The sequence below is a fragment of the Mirounga angustirostris genome, unplaced genomic scaffold (genome assembly GCF_029215605.1).
Source record: "Mirounga angustirostris isolate CCGP_5_RB_7025 unplaced genomic scaffold, mMirAng1.0.hap1 SCAF_5, whole genome shotgun sequence".
NCBI classification, from domain to species: domain Eukaryota; kingdom Metazoa; phylum Chordata; class Mammalia; order Carnivora; family Phocidae; genus Mirounga; species Mirounga angustirostris.
In genome coordinates, this window is record NW_026991713.1 from 60354215 (window position 1) to 60379391 (window position 25177).

The following is a 25177-nucleotide window of genomic DNA, read 5'->3' on the forward strand; positions in this document are numbered from 1 at the left end:
GGGTTTGTTCCTTTTCCCTCCTGTTCCTTCCCTCAGCGGCAGTAGGAGAGCAGCGGCGGCGGCGGCGGCAGCCAGGACTCTGGAGTCAGAGTAGGACTGTAGGATCGCAGCCCGAGTGGGAACAGGAGTGCAGCTGGCCTGGGAGAGGAGCAGAGCCCTCCCGGGGCCCTGAGGTCACCCCTTGCCCGCACTCCCACTGCCAGACCTCCAGGGAGGAGAGACCCCCGGACACCCAGCCCCAGAGCCCCCAGGTACATGATACTGGGGAGCCCTGGGAGGGGTGCCCACAGATGCCTATGGGATTGCTGGGGGCGGGGTGAGGGACACCTGGGCCCACCGTCCCTTTGATTCCCCCCCAGCACCTCCCAGGACACCCTGACAACTTGCCCATGGCCCTACCCTCCTCCTGCTTCCACCCCCTTCCCTGGAGCCCTGTTTCTCCTCTCCCGCCCAGATCCCTTCTTTGGGGAGCTCAGCAAATGGAGCAGGAAATTTGGACCCTCTGCCTCCCTCTCTCGCCCTGCTCATTGGATCCGGAGCCTTCTCCGCTGGGAAAGCTGTAATTAGAGGGTGGATCCCTACAGACAGAGAGCAGCCCCCCCCCGCCCCCCACCCCCCAGTCCCTTCTAACTTTAGATCTCTTCTCTCCCATTCTCCCATTCTCCCTCCCTCTCCCTCTCCCTCTCTCTCCGGCTCGGCTGGCTCTCTCCATCTGCCTGGCTCCTTGGGACCTGTTCCCCAGCCTCAGGATGGCATCCTCCCTGCTTGAGGTAACTGCCCCCTCCTCCCCCCAGGACACCAGCGACAGTCCTAATGGCCCTAATCCCTGCCCGCACCCCCCCCTCCCAACTCACACAGACAGTGGCTGTGGTGCTTGTCACTTCCAGGGTCCCCCTGATGAGGAGAGAGGACGGGGCTCAGGGTGGGTGGGAGGGGAGGGCAGGAGGAAGGGTTGGAGAGAGTGGGGCCAGGGGTCAGAGAGCAGTCAAAGGAAGATGAGAGGGGCCAGGTCAGAAGAAGGCATGGACCTCTGAGGTCCGCCCTGCACGCCAACCCTGAGGAGTGGTCAGGGATGGAGAGAGGAGGAAGAGGAGGGGTGGGAGGTAGGTCAGCCTGGCAGACGGGGGGAGAGAGTGAGCGGGCTGGTGGAGTGGGCACCAGGCAGCAACTGGGGTGCCTTGGGGGTCCCGTCTCCGGGAGCTCCTAGCCTGAGCCTGAGCTGCAGCTGGTCTGGTTTGTAGTGGGCAGGGACTGGGCCTCCGGGCCAGTGTGTGTAGAGGAAGAGGTGAGCTATGGGAGAGGGGAGAAGGGCAGTCCTGTGCATGTGGGGGGGCTGACCAGAGGAACTGGGCCTGGGCCTGAGAGGGAACCAAGGAGGAGGGCCAGGGTCTGAGGCCGCCTGCCCGGCTCACAAATATTTAGTTTTCAGCCAAAGACAAACTCAGCTCTATTTTGGGAGTGGGAGGCTCCAGGGCGGCCTGGGCCACTTCCCCTAGGGGCTGGGACCCCAGCATCCCTTGCCTTTGGCACTGGGGATGGAGGGAACTAGGGTACCGTGGAGGTCAGATTTGGGGGTTTTGAGAAATCACTGACTCTACCAGGGGTTCTGGGGGACCCCAGGTGCATAGTTGGAAGGGAAGGACTCAGAGCCACTTAGAACGTCCTGAGTTCTCCTTGCTTCTGAGTCTGACTCTGTTTCTCTGTCATCATCTCTGTCCTGCTTTCTGGGTCCCTCCACAGGAATTTGGAGCCAGAGAGTCCTCCCTTCAGGTCACCCACCTTCAGTCGCCCCTCAGAAGCACCCATCTCTGCTCCCAGTGCCCTAGCTCAAGTCCCAGGGGTCATGGGCCAAACGGGAAGCCGACTCATTCAGCCTGTAGGAGAGGTGTGTGTGTGAGATGGAGCGGGAATCTTTCGGCACCTGTGTTCATTGGCCTGGGCGTAAGTGTCAGGATGTAAAGCAGCGTGCCTGCACGCACGGCTGGCTTTGTGAGAGCGCAGGGGTGTGTGTATGAGTGGCAGCTGGGCCATCCGAGCATCTGCTGGTCCAAGTGAGGACTGGTGTGTGTGGAAGTCTGGGAATGGCGAATTTGAGACTGAGTCTGAAGGAATGGCATGCAAGCCAGTGGGGGAGCACGACGCCCCTCGTCACTGTTCTGTATGCAGTCAGGGGTCCCCAGGCATGATGCTCTACTGCACTGAGGGCAGATTGCTCGCCCTGCTGTCCCCGCACCAGACTCTATATTGAGCCATCACTGAAACCCTGCGGTTGGTCTTGAGGAAGCTTCAGGACCAAGGTGCGTGGAAATCCTGGGGCCATCCAGGGCAGGGGCAGTACCAGTGGGCGTGGGCACCATGCCAGAGTCGCCAGCGTGGCACTGGTGCCTGGGGGAGGGGCTGGCCCTGAGGCCTGCAGGAAAGGCACAGGATTGGGATAGCACTTGGCAAGAGGAGTGTGTCCAGGCATCCAGGCCTTCATGTCCCTCACTGCTGGTGAGCTGGAGATGCGCCCCCAACACAAAGGCATTCCAGTCCCTCTGCCTGTTTCTCCTACTTTTGGGGCACCCGGGCCCTCAACGGCCCCTCTTCCCTGCCCAGGAAACCCTCTGCCTTGTATGGGTGGGCTCTCTGGCGGTGCAAAGAACTTGGGGGTTCCGAGAGGGAAGCAGCTGCTGCCCGATGAGAGGCTCACCTGGGACGAGTGAGCTGCAGGGGAAGAGGCAGGAGGGAGAAATGGGGGTGAGGGCCAGGTGGGGATGGAGAATTGGAAGTGGGGAGGACCGAACAACGTGGGCAGAGGCGGAAAGTGGAGAACGGCACCCGGGAACTTGGGTGCTCAGCGTGGATGGCCAGCTGGCCCTCAGATGTAGAGTGAGCTTCCGCAGGAGGTCAGCGGGGCACTGTGAGCTCCCGGGAGAAAGGCTCCCACTTTCCCCAGCTGGGCTGCGCCTATGAGTGAGAGAGCTGGGACAGCTCCTTGTTCTTTCTCTGGAGACTCCTTGCCAGTACTTTCAGCCTGCTTTTATTGTTTTAGCGGAAGGTTGGGTGGAGGTAGGAGAAAAAACAACTGGAAGGTGGGACTCCTGGGCCCCTGGGAAAGGAATACATGTGATCAGGTATGGGGGCGCATGTGTAGGACCCTCTCAGGAGCGCGCAGGCAGCTGGAGAAGGAAACTGAGGCGCGGTGAAGCTAGCCAGGTGCCCAGTTCTTGGCCTCCAGAACCCATCCGAGTGGGACTGGTGCCTTGCTCCCACTTCCCTGCTCTCAGGGCCCTGGGGGCCTCTGCTCCAGGGCCGGGGTCTCCTGTTGGCCTGGGGCTGCTTGCCTTCTTTCACCCCTCCTTCCCTCTCCCCAGCTGGGTGGGGTCCCTGGGCTTGGCGGAGGCCCCTGTGGCCACAGTGTGAGGGCCGGGCGGGGGTGGGGGGACGGCGTCGGCGTTTTTAAAAATAAACCGACCGCAGGGAAACCAACGGAGCCGGGCTGGGCCAAGGGGGAGAAGCGGTCAGGGGGAGAAGGAGGGAGGAGTGGCCTGGTCTGGGGGTTTTCTGGGGCCCAGCATCGTGGTGGTTTTCTCTTAGGTAGGAGATCTGTCTTCTCCCCTTCCCCCCTTTCTGTTTTCTTCCTTCTCTCTCTCCCTCTCTGTTCTCCTCCGCCTTCCTAGCCCAGGCTCTCTCCATCACTTCTTTGTTTATTCTGCTTCCCTCTCTCTCCCTGCCCTTTGTCTTTTCACCTTTCTGCTCTTTTGGGTCTCTGCCCATTTCTGCCCCTTACTGCCAGTTTTCCCCTCTGCTCCCCCTCCCCCACCCCCGGTGGCTTCTTCGTCTGTGCCTCACCCTGGGCAGGGTCTGTCGCTCCTCCTGGTTCTGGGTCTCTGCCTCTCTCCTTCGCACTCCGTGGTTTTACCTTTCTGCTAGGCTTTGAGTCCTGCCCCACCAGCTACCCTTGCCTCAGCTTACCCTCTGCTTGGGAGACCAGGGGCTCTAGGGAAACTTTGGCTAGGGAGGACCCAGGGCTTTTCCCATAGCCGGATTTCAGGAAGGTTTTGGTGGCTCAAATCTGGGGAGTCTGTGGGGTCGACAGGACCTCAGAAAGAGGTGACTGGGCAGGGGAGTGGCAGGTCTGCACTTGGGGAGCAGTGTGGGCGTGATGAGGGCATAGACCCCTCGCCGCAACCTTAAAACCCCAAACGTAGCTGTAGGATTGGTGTCACGCACGCACACATGCTGCATGCTCAGAGGGACCAGGCGGGTCTTGGACGCCTGGGTTCTTTTTCAGCTGGGAAGGTACCAGATCCATCAGCTTTTGAGGGCCGCAGTCAGGGAACTGTACAAGGTCAGCTTTTGAGGGCATCTTTTTGGGTGGGATTCTCAGAAATGGATGTCTGTACCAGCCCCGGATTCTGGAGGGTATCTCCTCCCGGCACGTCCTGAGGCTGACCCAGGGAGGGGTACCATGAGCTCCTGACGGGTGGGCATCTCAGGGTGGTTTGGCCTGGTAGCAGCAACATGATGAGCATTAAGGGCATTTTGTGTTTCTCAAAGAGCCCCATGCCCCACATCTACGTATCTTCCTTCACTCACGGTGCTGCAAGGGTGAAGAGAGACCAGCTACGTGTGTAGGCTACATGGTAGGGGACACTGGTCATGGAGGGGTGTGGCTGTGAGCCCATATCTTAGCCATCCCAATTCCCGGTCCTGGAGGGGTGTGAGGACTTTGGGCTCCTCCGGCCTTCCCAAAGGGGTACCAGCTGGCTCCACAAAGCAGGAGGTGTCCACTGCCCGCTTGAAAGACATTCTTGCCTCAGCCACAGTCCTGGCTTGGCCACAGCCCTGTTCCCTCTCAATGTCCCAGTGTCTCCGCGTCGCTTCCTCTTGCACCCCAGCCCTAGAATCCCTGCCAAGAGATTCCTTACCAAGGACATGAGGCTGCGGCCTCAGGGAGACCAGGCCACTCACTGCCGTAGTCAAGAGCTGAGGCAGAGACAGGAAGTGAAATATGGGGTAAAGCTGAGCAAATCTGGAGTGGGGGCAACTGTAGTCCTCTAATACTTCATTTTCTCCCTGTGTTACTCTTTGAGCCTCATCTTTCCTCTCCAAGTCTCTGACCATGGCCCTTGCTCTGAACCCACTTCCAGGGGTAGGACCCCTAATTCACACCTCACCTAGGTCCTGCATCCATCCTCGGCTCTTCTCGTGGCTATTTAAGCAGTGTCTCCTGTTCCTCTGAGGCGCCCCGGAACCCCAGCAACTCCACAGTGAGCTCTGCCTCCTGCCTCCTGGATCAGGTTGTTAGGGTGCAGTCTGGACCTGGCTCTCCTCCCCACGACTCCATCTGAGCTCTGCCCTGGGGCCTCGTGTTCACTGGCCCCTCCACCTCTACCTCCCATCCTCCTCAACTCTTCCTGGACCCCTTCGTTCTGCTCTCCACATCTCTAGAGTTTTGCCCTTCCTTCTGCACTTGTCCTCCTCTCCCCCTAAGCCGTGCTTCCCTCTGTCCACAGGAGGAAGCTCACTATGGCTCCAGTCCCCTGGCCATGCTGACGGCAGCGTGCAGCAAATTTGGTGGCACCAGCCCTCTGCGGGACTCAGCGACACTGGGCAAAGCAGGCGCCAAGAAGCCATACTCTGTGGGCAGTGACCTTTCAGCCCCCAAAACCATGGGGGATGCCTACCCAGCCCCCTTTTCAAGCACCAATGGGCTCCTCTCACCTGCAGGCAGTCCTCCTGCACCCACCTCGGGCTATGCCAATGACTACCCTCCTTTTTCCCACTCATTCCCTGGGCCCACAGGCACCCAGGACCCTGGGCTACTAGTGTCCAAAGGCCACAGCTCTTCTGACTGCCTGCCCAGTGTCTACACCTCTCTGGACATGGCGCACCCCTATGGCTCCTGGTACAAGGCAGGCATCCACGCGGGCATCTCACCGGGCCCAGGCAACGCTCCTACTCCTTGGTGGGACGTGCACCCCGGGGGCAACTGGCTAGGTGGTGGGCAGGGCCAGGGTGATGGGCTGCAGGGGACACTGCCCACAGGCCCTGCTCAGCCTCCACTGAACCCCCAGCTGCCCACCTACCCGTCCGACTTTGCCCCCCTTAATCCAGCTCCCTACCCAGCTCCTCACCTCCTGCAACCAGGGCCCCAGCATGTCTTGCCCCAAGACGTCTATAAACCCAAGGCAGTGAGCAATAGCGGGCAGCTGGAGGGGAGCGGTGGGGCCAAACCCCCTCGGGGGGCCGGCTCCGGGGGCAGTGGTGGATACGGAGGCGGTGGAGCGGGGCGTTCCTCCTGCGACTGCCCCAACTGCCAGGAGCTAGAGCGCCTGGGGGCGGCAGCAGCTGGGCTGCGGAAGAAGCCCATCCACAGCTGCCACATCCCGGGCTGCGGCAAGGTGTACGGCAAGGCCTCGCACCTGAAGGCCCACTTGCGCTGGCACACGGGCGAGCGGCCCTTCGTCTGCAACTGGCTCTTCTGCGGCAAGAGGTTCACCCGTTCGGACGAGCTGGAGCGCCACGTGCGCACCCACACCCGGGAGAAGAAGTTCACCTGCCTGCTCTGCTCCAAGCGCTTTACCCGAAGTGACCACCTGAGCAAACACCAACGTACCCACGGCGAGCCAGGCCCAGGGCCCCCTCCCAGCGGCCCCAAGGAACTGGGGGAGGGCCGCAGTGCAGGGGAAGAGGAGGCCAGTCAGACGCCCCGACCTTCAGCGTCCCCAGCACCCCCAGAGAAAGCCCCTGAAGGCAGCCCAGAGCAGAGCAACCTGCTGGAGATCTGAGCGGCGTGGAGGGTCTCCAGTCCCAGGGCTGCCTTGCCAGCCTCCCCCCGCTTCGTGGACCACTGCTTGCCCCTCACCCCCTTTGCCCTATGCATGCTGCCCTTGGGGCTCTTGCCATCTCTCCCCTGGCCGTTCTGGGCCTGGGTGTCTCCCAGCATGCCTCCTTAGCTCACCCCTCCCTTTGCTGTGAGCCTGTTCCGCAGACTCTCATCTCAGGCCCTCACCTTGTGCCTGATTTCTGCACTCTGGCTTCCTAAGATCTTCCCTTGCCCCTGCTCACAGCTTCCCTCTCCTCTGCTCTTACAACCCAACTCATTTTCCTTCCATCTGGGCTCCCAACACTTTCTTTCTCCAGCTCACTAACTCCTTGACAAGCATCCTTTCTGCTTCCCAAGCTTATTTACCACTATTGCTTAGCTTCCAGGCTCCAGTCTTCCCAGCTTCTTCTTCCACTTGCTTTCCATGCTCCAGAGCATTTTTGTTTTTGTTTTTACAAACATAATGATAATGATGATGATGATGATGATGATAATTTATTGCCCCCTGGTGGCCTCTTCATTAGGGACCAGAGTTAGGGGGCTTGGGGTTAGTGACCTGGCAGGGAGCAGGGTGCCAAGAGGGGGGCAGACCAGTGGGGATCTGATCCCAAAGATGGGGTGACCCCAGGGTCAGGGACGCTGCCCCCAGGCCTGTATATTTAACCCCTATGTTCCAAGAGAAATGAATACTAGTAATAATAATAATTCTATTTATCTAAGTTATGATGACAGGTCAGGTAGAGTGAGCTGGGGAGGGAAGGAGATCCATTTCTGCTATGGAAATTTTAGCTAAGTGTGTCTCTGTATAGAAAAAGTGTTAGTGGAGATCTTGTTAATAGAATTTCTATCATCAGGGTCTCAGTTAATGGGGTTTCTCTTTTAATGGAATCTCTGCTAATAGGGTTGGTTAGCTAGATCTCTGTTAAAGAGTTGATGGGGTGTCTCTAAATTAGGGAATCCCTAATATTCCCAGCCCCAGCCTGAAGCTGTGAAACCTCAAGTCCTATGGAGGGGAGGACTGGAATGTACCCCAGCTCCCTTGACCCCAGAGCAAACGGTTCTTCCACTGCCCCTCCCCTGACACCATGACCCCATCAGGCTAATCCCTTGTTGCCATGGTTATGGAGAGCTTGCAGCTGCCATCCCGGACATGCTCTTTGGGGAAGCCCACCTAACAGGAGGAGCACACTGCTTTGGAGGTGCCTCTCCTGAAGAATAGGTGGGGGAGGCTTTCTCTGGGATCAGATTCAAATAAATCAAGTATTTATTGAGTGCCTATTCTGTACAAGGCACTGCTAGGCTGGTGCCTAGAAGCCATGAGAAAGAGGAATTTATAGAGCTAGGAGGACAGAGGTCCCCGAGCTGATTTGGGGTTGCATCCCCAGGCCCCCAACCAGGGACTTCCAATGCCCCCAGCTCCACCTCTGGTGACTTTTAAAGCCGCTTCGTGCCTTTGAATGCCTTTCCTGTGACTTTGGATCCTCCTTTCCTATCTCCTGCTCCCTCAAGGCCCCAAGTTAAAGGGTTAAAGCCGCTGGAGCTTGGGGAGAGGGTAATATTGTGGAAGGGAAAGGATCATGCCCTCATGGAGTCTTTTTTTTTTTTTTTAATTTAATAAAAAGTTCGATTTTAAATTTTGTCCTGGTGAGAAAAGAGAAAGAGGAAGGAAGAAGAGTGAGCCACAGGATTTTTCCCTGGCAAACTGGAGACTCCCCACGGGCATCCTATCGTGCACATTGGCACAGTGTGCCCGCGGCAGAACGCTCCGTCGGCCAGGCCCTCGGGCTGAGGTCAGTTTTTGAGCGGCCAGAGCTCTCCGTCGAGCTGGGAAGGCGGGAGGTTTCTTCCCCGGCTGTGTCCCGGCCTCGGCCTCCCGACCCCGGCCGGGGCAGGGCCCCGCGGTCGCGGTCGCGGTCGCGGCGCGGACTACTGCGCGGCCCCGAGCGGGGTCCCGGCGGGCGGCCCCGGCCTGGCACGTAACCGCCCCCTGCCCCCGGCCTGCAATCAGCCGTGCCCGCCGCCGAGTTAGCGGACGAACAAAAGCCACTCTGTGGCGGCCAGCCCGCAGCCACAATAGGGCTTTGTGCGGCCCCCGCCCCCGGGCTCCCCCGCGGGGCTGAGGGGGCGCACGGGCGGCGCCCCCGGCGACCATCCCCCCCCCCCCCCCGGCTCGGGAGGCGCTGCGGGCGGGCTCGGGCGGCCAGCCCCCTCCTCAGCCTGCCGCCGCGGCCGCCGCGGCCAGGTGCGAAGCCTCCTGCCCTGAGGCGGGGCGCGCCGCTTCGGAGGCGCTCCGAAGAGGGCCGCGTTCCGGGGCTCCTCCCGCGGGCGGGGGTCGGGGGCAGCGGCGGAAGAGACGCGCTCTGCGGGCGCGACCGAGGGGCGGGGGTCCCGGCTCCCGCCCCCGCCCCGCCGGGCAGGCTCCTCGGGACCCCCCAGGGCCTGGCCCCCTCGCCTCCCGGTCCCCGCCTGCCCGGTGCCAGCCCCCGCCCGCCGCGGCCTCGCGGTCCTCCCCTCCCGGCCCCTCGGCCCCTTTCATCTTCCCTAGACTCCGCTTGGGGTTTTGCTGGTTTCTGGGAGATAAAAACCGCCTCAAATAGCGGCGGCGCGCTGCCAGGACAAACAGGGCCGGGCGGGCCATGTGCGCCTGGTTACCGGCCCTGAGCCGGGGCGCCGGGCGGCGGCGGGCCGAGCTCCGGGCACCCAGGCTCCGGCGGCGCCTCCCGCCTCCCTAAGTCGGGGACCCCTTTAGAAAACTTGGGCAGTGGCCCGGCGCTGCCTCGGTTTCCCGCCCAGGTGGTAGGGTGCTCCCCCCACTCCCGGCCCTGGAGACCGCCCGCTGAGCGCTCTGAGTCGGTGGGGCGGTGGGTCACCGTCGCTGTGTCGCTGGGGCCGCCGCGCCCCCTGGTGAAGTGAGTGGGGAGTGCGCTAGGCCTGGACGTGGGCCTCCCAAGAATCCGCAAACCCTGAAAAACACTGAACAAACGTTAAGTAAGTATGGGGGAGGCGGGGGCCGAACAAGAATGCACAGCGCACTGTTCCTCCTCCCCAGTTCATATTACAGGGTGAGAGGCAGGCACCTAACTCGGTAATTACAACACAACCTGTTAGTAGGAATCAGGCTTCACCGAAGGGACGTGCAAGTTGCAGGCCCAGTCCGCAGTGATTTCTTTGCGGGGGGGGGGGTGTCTCTGGGGTTGGAGGGTGGCATGATTGAGTACAAACAAAAACTTTGTGGGTAGGTTCTCGGTGCTCTTCACTAATCTGTCAGAGTCAGGGCTCCCTGTCTTCCTTCAAAGCCTGCACTGCTTCCCTCTTTCAAGGAGAGCTTTCTCAGCAAGTTTCCCCAAACTACCCTGTTTTTACTCTATGCTCTTTAAGCTTTCCGTGACTTTCCAGGTGACTGTGCACTAACCTAGAAAATTAAACTGGGGCTACTCAAAATTTGGTCTGTGCAGTATCACGTGGGGAGCGTTTTGGAAATACAGCTTAAGAGCTCCACCCCAGAATCTGCATTTTAGCAAGATCCTCCAGTGTGTCTATGTTCACTAACATTTGGGAAGTACTAGAGTAGAGGAGACCCATGGCTTTCTCTGTGGTAAGGGCATTTTCAGAGAAGCCTTCTGGAGCCTTCCTGTTTTCTGACTCTGGAATAACTCTTTTTGGTGGCAACTTTACATGTAAAAAGGAAGAGCAGACAGAGCCGGGGATCGCTAAACTTAGAATGCCCCCTAGATTCTCCAACTAGGGCAACTCTTGGGAATGGGGACTAGGCTTTATATATTTCTTTGTCCCCAGAGCATGGTCATTGGAATTGCCCATTAACCCTTATTAAATGAACAAACCAAAGCCCAAGGTCACCGAGTTCATGGCAAAGTTATGGCTAATCAAGTGTTTAGTACTTAAAAAAATTTTTTTAAAGATTTTATTTATTTATTTGACAGAGAGAGACACAGCAAGAGAGGGAACACAAGCGGGGAGTGGGAGAGGGAGAAGCAGGCTTCCCGCCAAGCAGGGAGCCTGATGCGGGGCTCGATCCCAGGATGCTGGGATCATGACCTGAACCGAAGGCAGACGCTTAACGATTGAGCCACCCAGGCGCCCCTAGTACTTAAAATTTATTAAATGGCTTCATTTCCATTATTTCGTATGGGAAGCAACCATGGGAAATAATTAGGACACTGCAAAAGTGAGGAAGTTGAGGCCCAAAGAATTCAGACTTTCCCAAAATCACACAGCTTTAAGAAGAGGGGCCTCCATTCTGCATTCTAGTTCCATCCTTTGGAATCAAAATAAAATCAATCTCACTTTTCTTCTTTGATATTTAAAAGAGAGAGCACGCACGGGGGAGGGGGGGAGAGAGAGAGAGAGAGAGAGAGCACGAACAAAAGCCAGGGGTGGGGGCAGAGGGAGAGGGACAAGCAGGCTCCCTGCTGAGCAGGGAGCCGGATGCGGGGCTTGATCCCAAGACCCTGGGATCATGACCTGAGCTGAAGGCAGACACTTAACTGACTGAGCCACCCAGGCACACCTCTTCTTCTTTTTTAAAAATTAATTAATTAATTAATTAATTTGACAGAGAGAGCGACACAGCGAGAGAGGGAACACAAGCAGGGGGAGTGGGAGAGGGAGAAGCAGGCTTCCCGCCAAGCAGGGAGCCCGATGCGGGGATTGATTCCAGGACTCTGGGATCATGACCTGAGCCGAAGGCAGACGCTTAATGACTGAGCCACCCAGGCGCCCCTTATTTATTTTTTAAGTAAACTCTACACCCAACATGTAGAACTGGCCCGAACTCACCACTCTGAGATTAAGAGTCGCAGGCTCCACCGACTGGCCCAGCCAAGCGCCCCAATCCCACTTTTATTCTTAAATCAGAATGCTGGCTTTGGTACAACCTCTCTGTGCCTCACTTTCCTCATGCCTTCACCTCATGGGGTTGTTGTAAAGATTATACAAGCACTTGGGGCACCTGAGTGGCTCAGTTGGTTAAGCATCTGCCTTGGGCTTAGGTCTTGATCCCAGGGCCCTGGGATGGAGCCCCGTATCCAGCTCCTTGCTCAAAAGCGAGCCTGCTTCTCCCTCTGCCTCTCTCTCTCTGTCTCTCATGAGTAAATAAATAAAATCTTTAAACAAAAATTATATAAGCACGTTACTGTATAATACACACTCAGGAAACGTCACTGTTTTCCAACTCACTCGCCCTCCACCCCTAACCCCGGGGGCCTGAGGTTTTGGCTGGCGCATCCCTCTCCCTCCCAAGGTCTCTCCTGACTTTACTCCTCCCGGAGGCTTTCCCCTCAGCTTTCCAGTCAGCTGCCCAAGAAGGTCCGCATTTTCCTCTGGACGATCCACGGTCCTGGGAGGGTTTAATTAGATACTTCCCTGAACGTGGCTTATCTTGGGCTTTCCGAGCGCTGAGAGGTGAGTGGGAAACTGTGTTGCGGACTTCGGAACTGGGGGAAAAAGGCAGTCTCACAGAAAACAAACAACCCCCCCCCCCCCACTCTGACCCTTAACTAGGGGCTGACCCTGCGGACATGCCGGCGTCGCTCCCCCTCCGGCCGCCAGGCGGCGCGCGAGGAAGCTCTGGCAGTCTGTCCCGGGACTGCGCACGCGTTCGTGTTCTGCGTTTCTCTTCCCCTAACTTCCGTTGAATTTGGGCACTGCCGTTTGTCCCAGACGGCTACCCGTACGGATCCGAATCTAGCCCGGGAACTAAGAGGGTTAGGGAAGCGGGATCCGTGAGCTTACCGATTCCAGACGTCCTCGGGCCCGGCAAGATGTGTTCCCTGGGACTGTTCCCTCCGCCGCCGCCTAGGGGTCAAGTCACCCTCTACGAGCACAATAACGAGTTGACGACAGGCAATAGCTATGAGAGTCCGCCTCCCGACTTCCGGGGCCAGGTGGTCGGAGCGAGGAGGGAGGGGATCTACCGGCATGGGGGCGGGGCCCGGGAGACTAGGGGACCTGAGGCCCCGTAGCGGGGCCAGCGGTCGTGGTCCTCGGCCTGGTCGACTGGAAGCAGCCTGGCCCAGACTCGAGACTAGAAGGGCTGGAATGTATTTTAGGGCTGGGACTGGAGGATGAGGGATGTTGAGGAGCTGTGGGGCGGGCCTGGAGGGAATGGAGAGAATGAGGGAGAATTTAGGGGATGTGAGGGTCCAGGAGAACTGTTGAAAAGTTGAAGACAGTATCTGTGAGAGCTGGGAAGGCACAACCTGGAGTTTTGTTTTGTTTTTTTTTCTCCCCCATGGAGTTCCTGGGAAAGAAAAGGGAGAGAAACTGCTGATTTATTGAGCGTTTGCTATGTAAGAAAGAGACTGAATCAGGTGTGCCTCACAGATGTTCTAAGATCCAATAATCACAGCAACCCTATGAAATACGCTAGTTTTACAGATAAGGGAGTTAAGCTGTTTCACTTTCCCACAAGGATTAAGTTTATGGGAATGGGAAACAGGTTTCCAGAGCCTCTTACTCTTAGCCCAGCCATAGTTTGGAGATGGCAGGGAGTTCAGCAGAGATCTGGGAAAGAGACTGACTCACCGTCACACCTCTCACACCTCTCACTTCTGGCCTATAGTGGATCAATCTTCCTGTCCTGAACCTCACCAAGGATCCCCTGAAGACCCCTGGGAGGCTGGACCATGGCACAAGAACTGCCTTCATCCATCACCGGGAGCAAGTGTGGAAGAGATGCATCAACATATGGTGAGATGTCGCAAAGGGTCTCCCGGATCATGTCTGCAGATCCCAGAGAAGATGGGGTCAACATCCCTCTGCCTTGGGCTGCCAGGCTCTCTTTAGCTCAGTGCCGGATATCATTCATCATAACAAATTAGTAGTCCTTATTGGGAAACCTAAGTCGACAGTAGTTCATTTCATCTCCAGTGACTTGCCTTGCTTTCTGGTTTAAGTGAGCCTGCTCCCTACCTGCTCTTTGTATCATTACCACTTTCTGAGCCCTTACCTGAAGCTCAGCAAGGTTAGGGATAGTGTTGCAGTGAATAATCTCATATTTAGGTCATTCATTTAGTACATTTAGGAGTGGAGCCATGCTGCCTGGGTTCAGGTCCTGGCTTGGTCACTCTTTAGCTGTGTGATCTTGGGCAAGTTACTTAATCACTTGGTCCCTCACTTTCCTCATCTGTAAAAGGGGACCGATTTTACAAGGTGTAGTGACGATGAAATGAATTAATGGATGTAAAGCACTTAGAGAACAGTGCCTGGCACATACATATTAATACCTTCAAGGGTTAAAAAAAAAAAAAACCTTCAAGGATTAGTTATTATCACTGTCGTGTGTAGGATAAATCCCTACAAATCTAGTTGGTGGCTTCAAAGGGTATGTTCATTTGTAACTTTGTGAGCTGCTGCCAGATGGCCCTCCACTGAACTTGTACATATTTACAGTCCCACCAGCAGCGTATGAAAGTGCCCGCTCCCCAACACACGTGCCGCCAGATCGAGATATTTGTTATCAGAGTACCATTTAATTTGCGCATCTTTGTGTGAGTGAAGTTAAACAGCCATTCATTGTCTGATAAGTCATTCTTTCTCACTGCCTACCTCTTCAGCTGCTGCTTCTCTGCCTTTTCTGTGCCTCCTCTTTCCGATGTCCCTGAAATGCTGGTGTCCTGGGCTGGACTCGGAATTGAGACTTCATACCTGGGTGTTCCCTTGTCTACCAGACACCCTCAGTTGGCTCTTCCGCAGGCTTTTTTTTTTTTTTTTTAAGATTTTATTTATTTATTTGACAGAGACACAGCGAGAGAGGGAACACAAGCAGGGGGAGTGGGAGAGGGAGAAGCAGGCTTCCCGCAGAGCAGGGAGCCCGATGCGGGGCTCGATCCCAGGACCCTGGGATCATGACCTGAGCCGAAGGCAGACGCTTAACGACTGAGCCATCCAGGCGCCCTTCTGCAGGCTTTTACACACTCCGCGTGTTCAAAGCCGATCTCTTCATTTTCCTTTCCAAACCTGCTTTTTTTTTTTTTAAGATTATTTATTTATTTATTTGAGAGAGAGAGAATGAGAGAGCACATGAGAGGGGGGAGGGTCAGAGGGAGAAGCAGACTCCCTGCCGAGCAGGGAGCCCGATGCGGGACTCGATCCTGGGACTCCAGGATCATGACCTGAGCCGAAGGCAGTCGCTTAACCAACTGAGCCACCCAGGCACCCTCCAAACCTGTTTCTATCTCATGTTTTTCATCTCAAGGAATGGCCTCACTGCTCATTCAGGAGCAAGTGGTTTTTTTTTTTTTAGATTTTATTTATTTATTTGACAGATGCAGCGAGAGAGGGAACACAAGCAGGGGGAGTGGGAGAGGGAGAAGCAGGCTCCCCACTGAGCAGGGAGCCCGATGTGGGGCTCAATCCCAGGACCCTGGGATCATGACCTGAGCCGAAGGCAGATGCTTAACGACTGAGCCCCCCAGGTGCCCCAGGAGCAAGTGATTTTTGAGTGTAGGCTCTGAGGCAGATAGGTTGAATCCTGATGCTGCTATGTCCTATCGAGGTCACATTGACAATATCAACCTCTTCATGCCTCTGTTCTCTCATCTACAAATGCAGATGTAACAATACCTATGTTGAAGGGTTGTGATAGTGACTGAATTAGATAATGCATGCAGAGCATCTAGCCCAGCCTTGGCGTACGGTGCGCAGTATTAGCTACTGCGATTATTACATAGGTGTTTCGTTTGATGTTACTCCTACTAATGTCTAGTTAGCCCTCAAGTTCTGTTCATTCTACTTCTTCAACCTCTCAAATCTATCTGCTTTTCTCCAACCCTGTTGGTTCAGAGCACTTTGGCCTTTTTTCCAGATTCCTGAAGTAGCCTCTTAACTCATCCCCTCCTCTCCATTTTTGCGCCGTCCCTCTAATTTGTAGCCAGACTGATCTTTCTAAAATGCCAGTTTGGGGGGGTGGTGCCTGGGTGGCTTAGTTGGTTGGGCATCCGACTCTTGGTTTCTGCTCAGGTCGTGAGATGGGGCCTGCTCCAGGCTCCATGCTCAGTGGAAAGTCTGCTTGAAGGTTCTCTCCTTCTGCCCCTCCCCCAACTGGTGCGCACATATGCCTGCGCTCGCTCGCTCTCTCTCTCAAATAAATAAATCTTTAAAATGCTGGTGTGATCAGTTTATTCCTCTGGTTAAAATCCTTCAAAGGTGGGGCACCTGGCTTGCTCAGTCAGTAGAGCATGACTGTTGATCTCAGGGTCATGAGTTTGAACCCATGTTGGGTGTAGAGATTACTTAAAAAACAAAAAAAAAATCTTTCCATGGCTTTCCATTCACAGGCTTAGGGTGGGCCTTGATCCCCTGACCTGCTCACAAAGCCCTGAAAGACTTCTGAGCCTTAGTTGCCTTGTTGTATGAGCAGAATGCCATTCAGATTAGTGTGATAATTAAATGAAAGGATAATATATAAAGTGCCTGGCACATACTTGGAACTCATTAAATGTGAATGCTCCTTTTTTTTTTTTTTTAAGATTTTGTGTTGTGTTATTTTATTTTAAGTAGGCTCCATACCCAGCATGGAGCCCGTTGCGGGGCTTGAACTCACGACCCTGAGATCAAGACCTGAGCTGAAATCAAGAGTCAAACACTTAACTGACTGAGCCACCCAGGCATCCCAGAGATTTTATTTTATTTATTTTTTAAAGATTTTATTCGTTTAGGGGCGCCTGGGTGGCTCAGTTGGTTGAGCGACTGCCTTCGGCTCAGGTCATGATCCTGGAGTCCCTGGATCGAGTCCCGCATCGGGCTTCCTGCTCGGCAGGGAGTCTGCTTTGTCCTCTGACCCTATCCCCTCTCAGGTATTCTCTCTCTCTCAAATAAATAAATAAAATCTTTAAAAAAAAAAAAAGATTTTATTCGTTTATTTGAGAGAGAGAGAGAGAGAGTGAGAAACATCATGAGAGGGGAGAGGGTCAGAGGGAGAAACAGGCTTCCCGCTGAGCCCGGAGCCCGACGTGGGACTTGATCCCAGGACTCTGGAATCATGACCTGAGCCGAAGGCAGTCGCCCAACCAACTGAGCCACCGAGGTGCCCTGCAAAGATTTTATTTTTAAGTGATCTCTACATCCATTGTGGGGCCTGAACTCAAAACCCGGAGATTAAGAGTCACACATTCCTGGGGCGCCTGGGTGGCTCAGTCGGTTTAAGCGACTGCCTTTGGCTCAGGTCATGATCCTGGAGTCCCAGGATCGAGTCCCGCATCGGGCTCCCTGCTCAGCGGGGAGTCTGCTTCTCCCTCTGACCCTCCTCCCTCTCGTGCTGTCTCTCATTCTCTCTTGCAAATAAATAAATAAAATCTCTAAAAAAAAAGTCACACATTCCACCTACTATGCCACCCAGGCGCCCCTGAGTGCTTTTATTTTTAGTACACATTTACTAAATGAGTATAACTTGTAGAGGGAGACCAAAGGGATCAGAGTAATCTGACTCCCAGCTTCCTCTCCTCAGGCGTGATATGGGCCTTTTTGGGGTGCTGAATGAAATTGCGAACTCAGAGGAGGAGGGTAAGTACTTTTCCCTACAACCTTCTCTAGTTTTGTGGTTGGCATCTCCCCTCCATATTTTTCCTAACTCATCCCAATACCTCTGGGCCCAGCTCCCTTCCCTTTAGCCTTGTTTTCCTGTCCTAGTTGTCTTTGTGCTGCCATCTTCTTTTCTCCTCTGCCTATCTCACATACCCCAGAGTGGGTATCTTGAGTATGGGTTGGGCGGAAGGCCCTGGGGAATGCTTGTCCTTTCCTTGTTCATTCCTTATCCAAGGGTACCCAGTGACAGCCCTGTGAATGGTTTAATCAGAGCTGCTTCCTCATCCCCACAGTGTTTGAGTGGGTGAAGACGGCATCCAGCTGGGCCCTGGCACTCTGTCGATGGGCCTCCTCCCTCCATGGGTCCCTGTTCCCCCATCTGTCTGTAAGTTTGGCTTCCTCCCCTGGCCCTTTGGCTGCTACTCCCTCACTCCTGCCCTCTTCCACTTCCCATCCCTTAGGGTCAGGGTGGGGTGGGAAGAAAGGCTGCAGAGGGTGGGAGTGGTCCAGTTCCCCTGTGGGAAGTTGGGGGGATAAGCTCCCTTTGTCCCAGTGCATCCTCTATCCGCTTTGTTCTCACAGCTCAGGAGCGAAGATCTGATTGCTGAATTTGCCCAAGTCACAAACTGGTGAGTGTACAAGCCCTGAGGCTTTTGTGGGAAGGAAGTCCTGAACCTTGGAACTTCTCTGGGGGAGAGGGAAGTCAAGGCAGAGACCCCTCTCACCCCTTTCCTGACTGTTACCCACATTCTCACTCCCAAAAAAAGAAATAAAAGAAAAAGTGAAAAGCAATAATGCCCTCACGTGAAAGGGAATCTGAGCCTCTGGGTTGGGGGATGGGTTCAGGCCCCTCATGCTCACTCTGGCCCCAGGTCCAGCTGCTGCTTGCGGGTCTTTGCCTGGCACCCCCACACCAACAAGTTTGCAGTGGCCCTGCTAGATGACTCAATCCGGGTGTATAATGCCAACAGGTATGTGGACACCTACTGGGCAGGCTCCGACTCTTCGGTCTCCCTAAGTCAGTCTTCTTTCCTCATCAGCCTTGGTTCCAGGGCTCCTGTAGGTTCCTGGGCCTGGGCCACAGGACCCCTTCCAGAACTAGGGTCAGGGAGTCTCTACAACTAGATGTGTCCCATTTCCAGATCTAACCTTTATCCTGTCCTATCCCACAATACCCCTAGGCCCTGGGTGATCAGCTTTCTTCTCTTGCCTTTCCCTCCTCAACTGAATTCCGGTCCCCTGAGCTATAGTGTCCCTGCTTTGACTGAGTCCCTTAATGTTCACCACAGCACTATAGTCCCCTCCCTGAAGCACCGGCTGCAGCGAAATGTGGCGGCTCTGGCCTGGAAGCCCCTCAGTGCCTCTGTCTTGGCTGTGGCCTGCCAGACCTGCATTCTCATCTGGACCCTGGACCCCACCTCTCTGTCTACCCGGTGAGTCCCAGTAGCCTCTGTCTTCCCTTGGCCGGAGGCTTGTGGCCGTGTTAGTGGTGGTGGGTGGCCAGGAGGTCTGGAAGTTCTTTATCTTCACAGCACTTCCCAGGGCTGGGAGGAGCAGACCTAAGGTCAATGTCGAGCTGCTGAGAATGCTGTAATCTAGAGAAAGGGACAGAACTAGGAGCTTCTGAAATTGTGGGCAGTGTGTATACATGGATCATGGAGTAGAAAGACTGACTTTTCCAGAGGACTGTCAGATGTAGGGTTAAAGGCAGTGGGGGAGGGGATTCATATAGACATAAGTTGAAATCAAGGAAATTGGAAAAAGAATCCCCATGAGAACTAAGTAAATATAACATCAGAAACTCGTCCTTTAAATTATGAATAAAGAAGAAAACTTTGTGGCCAGCCTTATTAGGGTAAAAGAGAAAATCAAAGTACAGTATTTTTCAGAGTGGGAAAGAAGAGATAAGTGCAGATATGGAAGAAAATAGAAGAATTATTACAGAATATCATGTATAAGTTTAGACCAACACATTGAAAATCTAAAGGAAATATTTGATTCTCTACCAACATCTGTAACCAAAGTGGATTGTGTAAAAGAAATTAAAACAGATGAGCTCTACCACTAAAAAAATTGCCACGCAGACATGGCTTTACGAGAGGTCTAATTTCAAAGAAAAGATAATCTCCGTGTTTTTGTTTGTATTTTTTATTTTATTTTTTTAAGATTTTATTTATTTATTTGTGAGAGAGAGAGAGTGCATGCACAGGCAGGGGGAGCGGCAGACAGAGGGAGAAACAGGCTCCCCGCTGAGCAGGGAGCCCGATGCAGGGCTCGATCCCAGGACCCTGGGATTATGATTTGAGCCAAAGGTGGACGCTTAATCGACTGAGCCACCCAGGTGTCCTTGTTTGTTTTTAAAGTAGGCTCCACGCCCAGCACATAGTGGGGCTTGAACTCATGACCCTGTGATTACAGTCACATGCTCTACCGACTGAGCCAGCCAGGCTCCCCTCCATGTTATTTGAATTAGACCAGATCACAGAAAAATTGGGAAATTTTTGGAAATCAGGCTCCTGATTTTTTCTTTTAATAAACTTTATTTTGGCATAATTTTAGATTTTTATTTATTTTTAATTTTTTAAAAAGATTTTATTTATTTATTTGAGAGAGAGAGCACATGAGACAGGGGAGGGTCAGAGGGAGAAGCAGACTCCCTGCTGAGCAGGGAGCCCGACGCGGGACTCAATCCAGGGACTCCAGGATCATGACCCGAGCCGAAGGCAGTCACTCAACCAACTGAGCCACCCAGGCGCCCCAAAAGATTTTATTTATTTATTTGACAGAGACATAGCGAGAGAGGGGAACACAATCAGAGGGAGTGGGAGAGGGAGAAGCAGGCTTCCCACGGAGCAGGGAGCCGGATGTGGGGCCCGATCCCAGGACCCTGCGATCATGACCTGAGCCGAAGGCAGATGCTTAACGACTGAGCCACCCAGGTGCCTCTAATTTTAGATTTTTAGAACAGCTGCAAAGATAGTACAGAGAGTTTTGAATATCCATCACCCAGTTTCACCCATTGTTTTTTTTAGATTTTTTAAAATTTATTCATTTGAGAGAGAGTGAACGAGAGAGAGAGAGCACACAAGCGCATGAACCCAGGGGCAGAGGGAGAGGGAGAAGCAGACTCCTGCTGAGCCCGGAGCCTGATGCGGGACTTGATCCCAGGACCCTGGGATCATGACCTGAGCCAAAGGCAGACGCCTAACCAACCAGCTACCCAGGCATCCCTGTTTCACCCATTGTTAACATCTTGTTACCATGTGACATTTGTCAAAACTAAGAAACTGACGTTTATATGTTATTAACTAAACTCAGACTTTCTTCAAATTTCACCAGTGTTTCCATTGATGTCCTCCTTCTGTCCCAGAATCCATCCTGGTTTATTTTTATAAAGCTCAAACCTAAAACCTAAGCCTGACAATAAGTAGTATAAGAAAGACAATATTTTAGCATAGATTTAAAACTCCTAAAGAAAATATTAGCAAATAGAGTCCAAAAGCATATTTTAAAAAAAATCTTAACCAAGTAGGATTTTTCAGAAATTAGACTGTCATCAGGAAATCTATTAACATGATTTATTAAATTAGCAAATTAGGGTGGGAGGATGGGTTAGCCTGGTGATAGGTATTGAGGAGGGCACATTCTGCATGGAGCACTGGGTGTTATGCACAAACAATGAATCATGGAACACTACATCAAAACTAATGATGTAATGTATGGGGATTAACATAAGAATAAAAAAAAAGACTAATAAAAAAAATTAGCAAATTAAAGGAGAAAACAAAGTATTTACTGAGAAAAAAAAAGTATTTACTCAGAATCAGTGGCTACCATATTAGTGAATATAAAATATTAAAGGTATTTCTTTCAGTAATGTCAAGATCAAGACAGAGATATATTATCACTGTTATTTTTATTTAAGATTTTATTTTTTTAAGTAATCTCTACACCAAGTGTGGGGCTTGAACTCACAACCCCGAGATCAAGAGTCACATGCTTTACCTACTGAGCTAGCCAGGTGTCCCTCATTATCACTGTTATTAATCAACATTATATTTGGAGATTCTAGTGAGTGCAGTAAGAGAAGAAAAAAGGTGAAGTCTTGAAAACAAAGGGAAAATTATTCTTCTTTGAAGATACGATTTCATACCTAGATAAAACAAGCGACTCAGCTAAAAAAACCTTTTTGAGCTAATAAGAAATTTAAATGTAGAAAGGTGACTGGATCCAGGAGACCAAAAGTGTAATAGTTTCCTTTTATACCTACAATCATCATTGAGAAATTGAAATGGAAAAAATATTCTACTTACAACATGTGCAGTTACCAAAATCACTGGGAATGAATTGTTACATTTATTTAATCTACTAGACATCTGGAGAAAGTTGTGAAAGAACATAAAGCAAGAGCTGACTAAACGGAGAGACACACTGTACGCCTGGACAGGAATGTGTCATCATAGAAATGTCAAATTAAGTGGACTTGCAATCAGAATTCTGCTGGGTTTGGTTTTTCTGAACTGGGCAAAATGATATTCAGAGTTTTTATTAAAGAATAAATATGGAAGAGTTGCCAAGAGAAGTTTGAAAAGGAAGAATGTGGAGGGGAGACTTGCCCTACCAAGTATTAAATATCTTATGAAGTTACAGTAATGGGAATTTATTGGCATGAGGATAGGCAAACAGATCAGCATAATTGTGTAACATTCAGGAATAGATCTAAGAATATATGAGAAATGTGGCTTTTCATTGCAATGAAGTTTAGATTTTTTTATTTTAGTGTTGGGCTAATTGGCTCTCCATTTAGGAAATAATAAAGGTAGTCCTGGCTTTATACTTTTTCTATACAGGGGCGCCTGGGTGGCTCAGTCATTGAGCATCTGCTTTTGGCTCAGGTCATCATCCCAGGGTCCTGGGATTGAGCCCCGCATCGGGCTTCCTGCTCGGCGGGAAGCCTGCTTCTCCCTCTCCCACTCCCCCTGCTTGTGTTCCTGCTCTCGCTATCTCTCTCTCTGTCAAATAAATAAATAAAATCTTTAAAAAAAAAAAAATTCTATACTTTTTCTATACAAATAAATTCCAAGCAGAGAAAAGAACTAAGTGTAAAAATAAAAGGATTGGAAGAAAATACAGAATTTTTTTTTTAAAAATACATTTTTCACTCATTCAGAATGGTATTATTAAAATTATAATGTTTGGTAATATCCAGTACTAGCAAGACCAGGAAAATGGGTACTTTTTTTCTTGGTGAGAAGACTATATTGTGGTACAAACTTTTCAGAAAATAATTTGTTGGCATATTTATTTATTTATTTTTTATTTATTTTTTAAAAGATTTTATTTATTTATTTGACATAGCCTGCCACTCCCCATGTTTGTGCGCTCACGCTCTCTCTCTCACAAATAAATAAAATAAAATCTTTAAAAAATAAAAAAATAAAAGTGCAAGCCTTTTTTACTCCCAAATTATGAACACATAGTAACACGAGTACATAAGGATATAGATATAGAGAATAATTTTTGCAGCATTGTTGGAAATGATAAAACACTACAAACAGTTGTAATGTCCATTTTTGGAGGTATGACCGAATCAGTTCTAGTTTCTTGATTCAGGGGAGTGGAGACAGCGGAGCCACTGAAAAGAATGAGATGGATCTCTATGAACGGACCTGAAAAGAGAACTAGGGTTTATTGTAAAGTTCAAGAAACAGTTGTAGGTCGGCAACCTAAGATCCCACTGGCGCTAGAGGTGGTTACCGTTTGGTGGTGGAGGAGAGGGCCGCGTTCAGGTAGTAGCCTGCACCTGTCAGGCCGAGTACGCGGCTCAGGAAGTACGAGGCAGCCCCCAGCCCGGTGGTGGAGGACGACCCCCCCTGCTGCACCTTTGTGACAAGCAGAAAACCATGCAGGAGCACAGAGGGAGAGTAATTCTGACAAGGAAAGAGGGGAGGGACAGGCTTTGCAGCACAGGATGAGTTCTGGGGAGCAGCAGATAACTCTGGAGAGGAGACTGGAACCTTGAGGTAACATCACAGATGATCCGGGGCTCCAGGCTGGATGGCCCCATGGGGAGAGGGCTCTGGTCTGGGGCGGAGCGTGACCTCTCCCGGGCTCGGCACCATCTAGCCTTGCTGGTCGAAGTGTGTGTCTCCTGGACGCCTACAGTGAAAGCTTACTCCCTTTCACTCGTTTTCATCTGTGGACCTAATGGTGGTGATTTTGCCCTTTTTTTTTTTTTCTTCCTTTAACTTCCATGACCCTTACTCATTTCCCCTAACCTGGATTTGAGGGACCATTGGGATGTGGAAGTTTTGTCAGGAGGTAAGGAAATAGTCATGGGGTGTCCTTGTCTCCTTCTGATTTCATACCCTGTTTCCCCTCTGCAGACCCTCTTCCGGTTGTGCCCAAGTGCTCTCTCACCCTGGACACACACCTGTCACCAGCTTGGCCTGGGCGCCCAGTGGGGGGCGGCTGCTCTCAGCTTCACCTGTGGATGCTGCTATCCTGGTGAGTTGGTCCCCCCTGCTTGCGGTCATTTCAGCCCCCCTCAGACTTGAGGCAAGAGCATTCTTTGCCTGGGGGTGGAAGATAGCCTATGGGGAGGAGAGAAATAATTGTCCATTCAGTGTTAAACTTACCCAGGGAAGGAGCGGTACCATTCACACTCCTCAGATGTACAATTCTGCTTGCTGTCCCTGCACATATCAACCTATTCCCTCCTGTTCTACAGTCCCTCTCCTGCTTCATCTCCTTTCTGTGTCTTTGTACCTTGAGTAAGGGCAGCCCCTGTCACAGGATAGGGATGCTGGAGTTTCCTCTCTCATCCCGACCCCTCTGGCCTAGGTATGGGATGTCTCAACAGAGACCTGTGTTCCCCTTCCCTGGTTTCGGGGAGGCGGGGTTACCAATCTGCTCTGGTCCCCGGATGGCAGCAAAGTCCTGGCTACCACTCCTTCAGCTGTCTTTCGGTGAGTGGGAGGAGGCCAGAGGGAGGGGGAGGGCAAGGATGACCTAGAGAAAGGCACTTGGCTCCTGGAACTTCCAGCAGCAGAACCTTCTGTTCTGTTCGCATTCTCTGACCTGGCCCTGGGACTGGCAGGGGGAGGGCAGTCCAGGTTTTGGAACCTAGAGGTCCTGAGTTGTGACCTGCCTCTCTCCGGCACAGAGTCTGGGAGGCCCAGATGTGGACTTGCGAGAGATGGCCTACTCTGTCAGGGCGGTGTCAGGTGAGAGGGGACCGTGATTCAGAGAGCTGGGGAGGAGGCGGGTCCCCGGTGCCCCAAGCGTGTCTCCCCTCACCCTCTACTTTTCTTCCTGCATTCCCCTGCCGACCGATGTTCCCCGGCCTTTTGCTCCCTGACCCCAGACTGGCTGCTGGAGCCCAGATGGAAACCGACTGCTGTTCACTGTATTGGGGGAACCACTCATTTACTCCTTGTCATTCCCAGAACGTTGCGGTGAGTCAGGGGAAACAGCTCAGGATGCAGAATATCTGGGGTAGTCAGAGGGAGGCAGGAATCCTCTGGAAGACGCTACTCTGAAGGATAAAGGGAAGTAAAGCTTGGGAGACTTGAGAGGTGTTGATGCTTACAACGGATGTGAGGCAGAGGACCAGTGAGAGGCCCGCTTGCTGTACTTCAGAGCCTCCGCCCTTCTTGCAGGGGAGGGGAAGGGGCGCGTTGGAGGTGCCAAGTCAGCCACCATTGTGGCGGATCTGTCTGAGACGACAGTACAGACACCAGATGGAGAGGAAAGGTGAGCTGAATGGCTGAGGGAGGGGCAGTGAAAAGGTGGGCGGGACCATGCTGAGCCCTCCCAACT

General features: G+C 52.8%; 3 protein-coding genes across 3 annotated transcripts in view; 2 read left to right on the forward strand and 1 right to left on the reverse strand.

The window, feature by feature from the left end:
* SP7 (Sp7 transcription factor) lies at positions 1–13523 on the forward strand. Its single transcript, XM_064591191.1, has 4 exons — positions 1–251; positions 743–770; positions 5502–8604; positions 13395–13523. Exons 2-3 carry the CDS (start codon positions 750–752, stop codon positions 6774–6776), a joined length of 1296 nt encoding a protein of 431 aa, XP_064447261.1. The 5' UTR covers positions 1–251; positions 743–749; the 3' UTR covers positions 6777–8604; positions 13395–13523.
* Positions 12452–25177, forward strand: part of AAAS (aladin WD repeat nucleoporin) — a 13619-nt gene continuing 893 nt past the window's right edge. The window contains exons 1-12 of the mRNA XM_045873342.3: positions 12452–12717; positions 13395–13522; positions 17280–17335; positions 17650–17741; positions 17939–17985; positions 18229–18327; positions 18646–18789; positions 23743–23863; positions 24200–24324; positions 24522–24582; positions 24723–24813; positions 25018–25111. Coding sequence (XP_045729298.1) covers positions 12595–12717; positions 13395–13522; positions 17280–17335; positions 17650–17741; positions 17939–17985; positions 18229–18327; positions 18646–18789; positions 23743–23863; positions 24200–24324; positions 24522–24582; positions 24723–24813; positions 25018–25111 — 1181 coding nt within the window. The 5' untranslated portion in view covers positions 12452–12594. The remainder of the gene's footprint in view (positions 12718–13394; positions 13523–17279; positions 17336–17649; positions 17742–17938; positions 17986–18228; positions 18328–18645; positions 18790–23742; positions 23864–24199; positions 24325–24521; positions 24583–24722; positions 24814–25017; positions 25112–25177) is intronic.
* Positions 23812–25177, reverse strand: part of MYG1 (MYG1 exonuclease) — a 9609-nt gene continuing 8243 nt past the window's right edge. Inside the window, exon 9 of the mRNA XM_045873346.3 lies at positions 23812–23949. Coding sequence (XP_045729302.2) covers positions 23894–23949 — 56 coding nt within the window. The 3' untranslated portion in view covers positions 23812–23893. The remainder of the gene's footprint in view (positions 23950–25177) is intronic.

Coding starts and splice junctions, on each gene's coding strand:
- SP7 (XM_064591191.1), top strand. CDS start 750: ATGGCATCCTCCCTGCTTGAG. Junction 771..5,501: donor TGGCATCCTCCCTGCTTGAG/GTAACTGCCCCC, acceptor CTCTGTCCACAG/GAGGAAGCTCACTATGGCTC.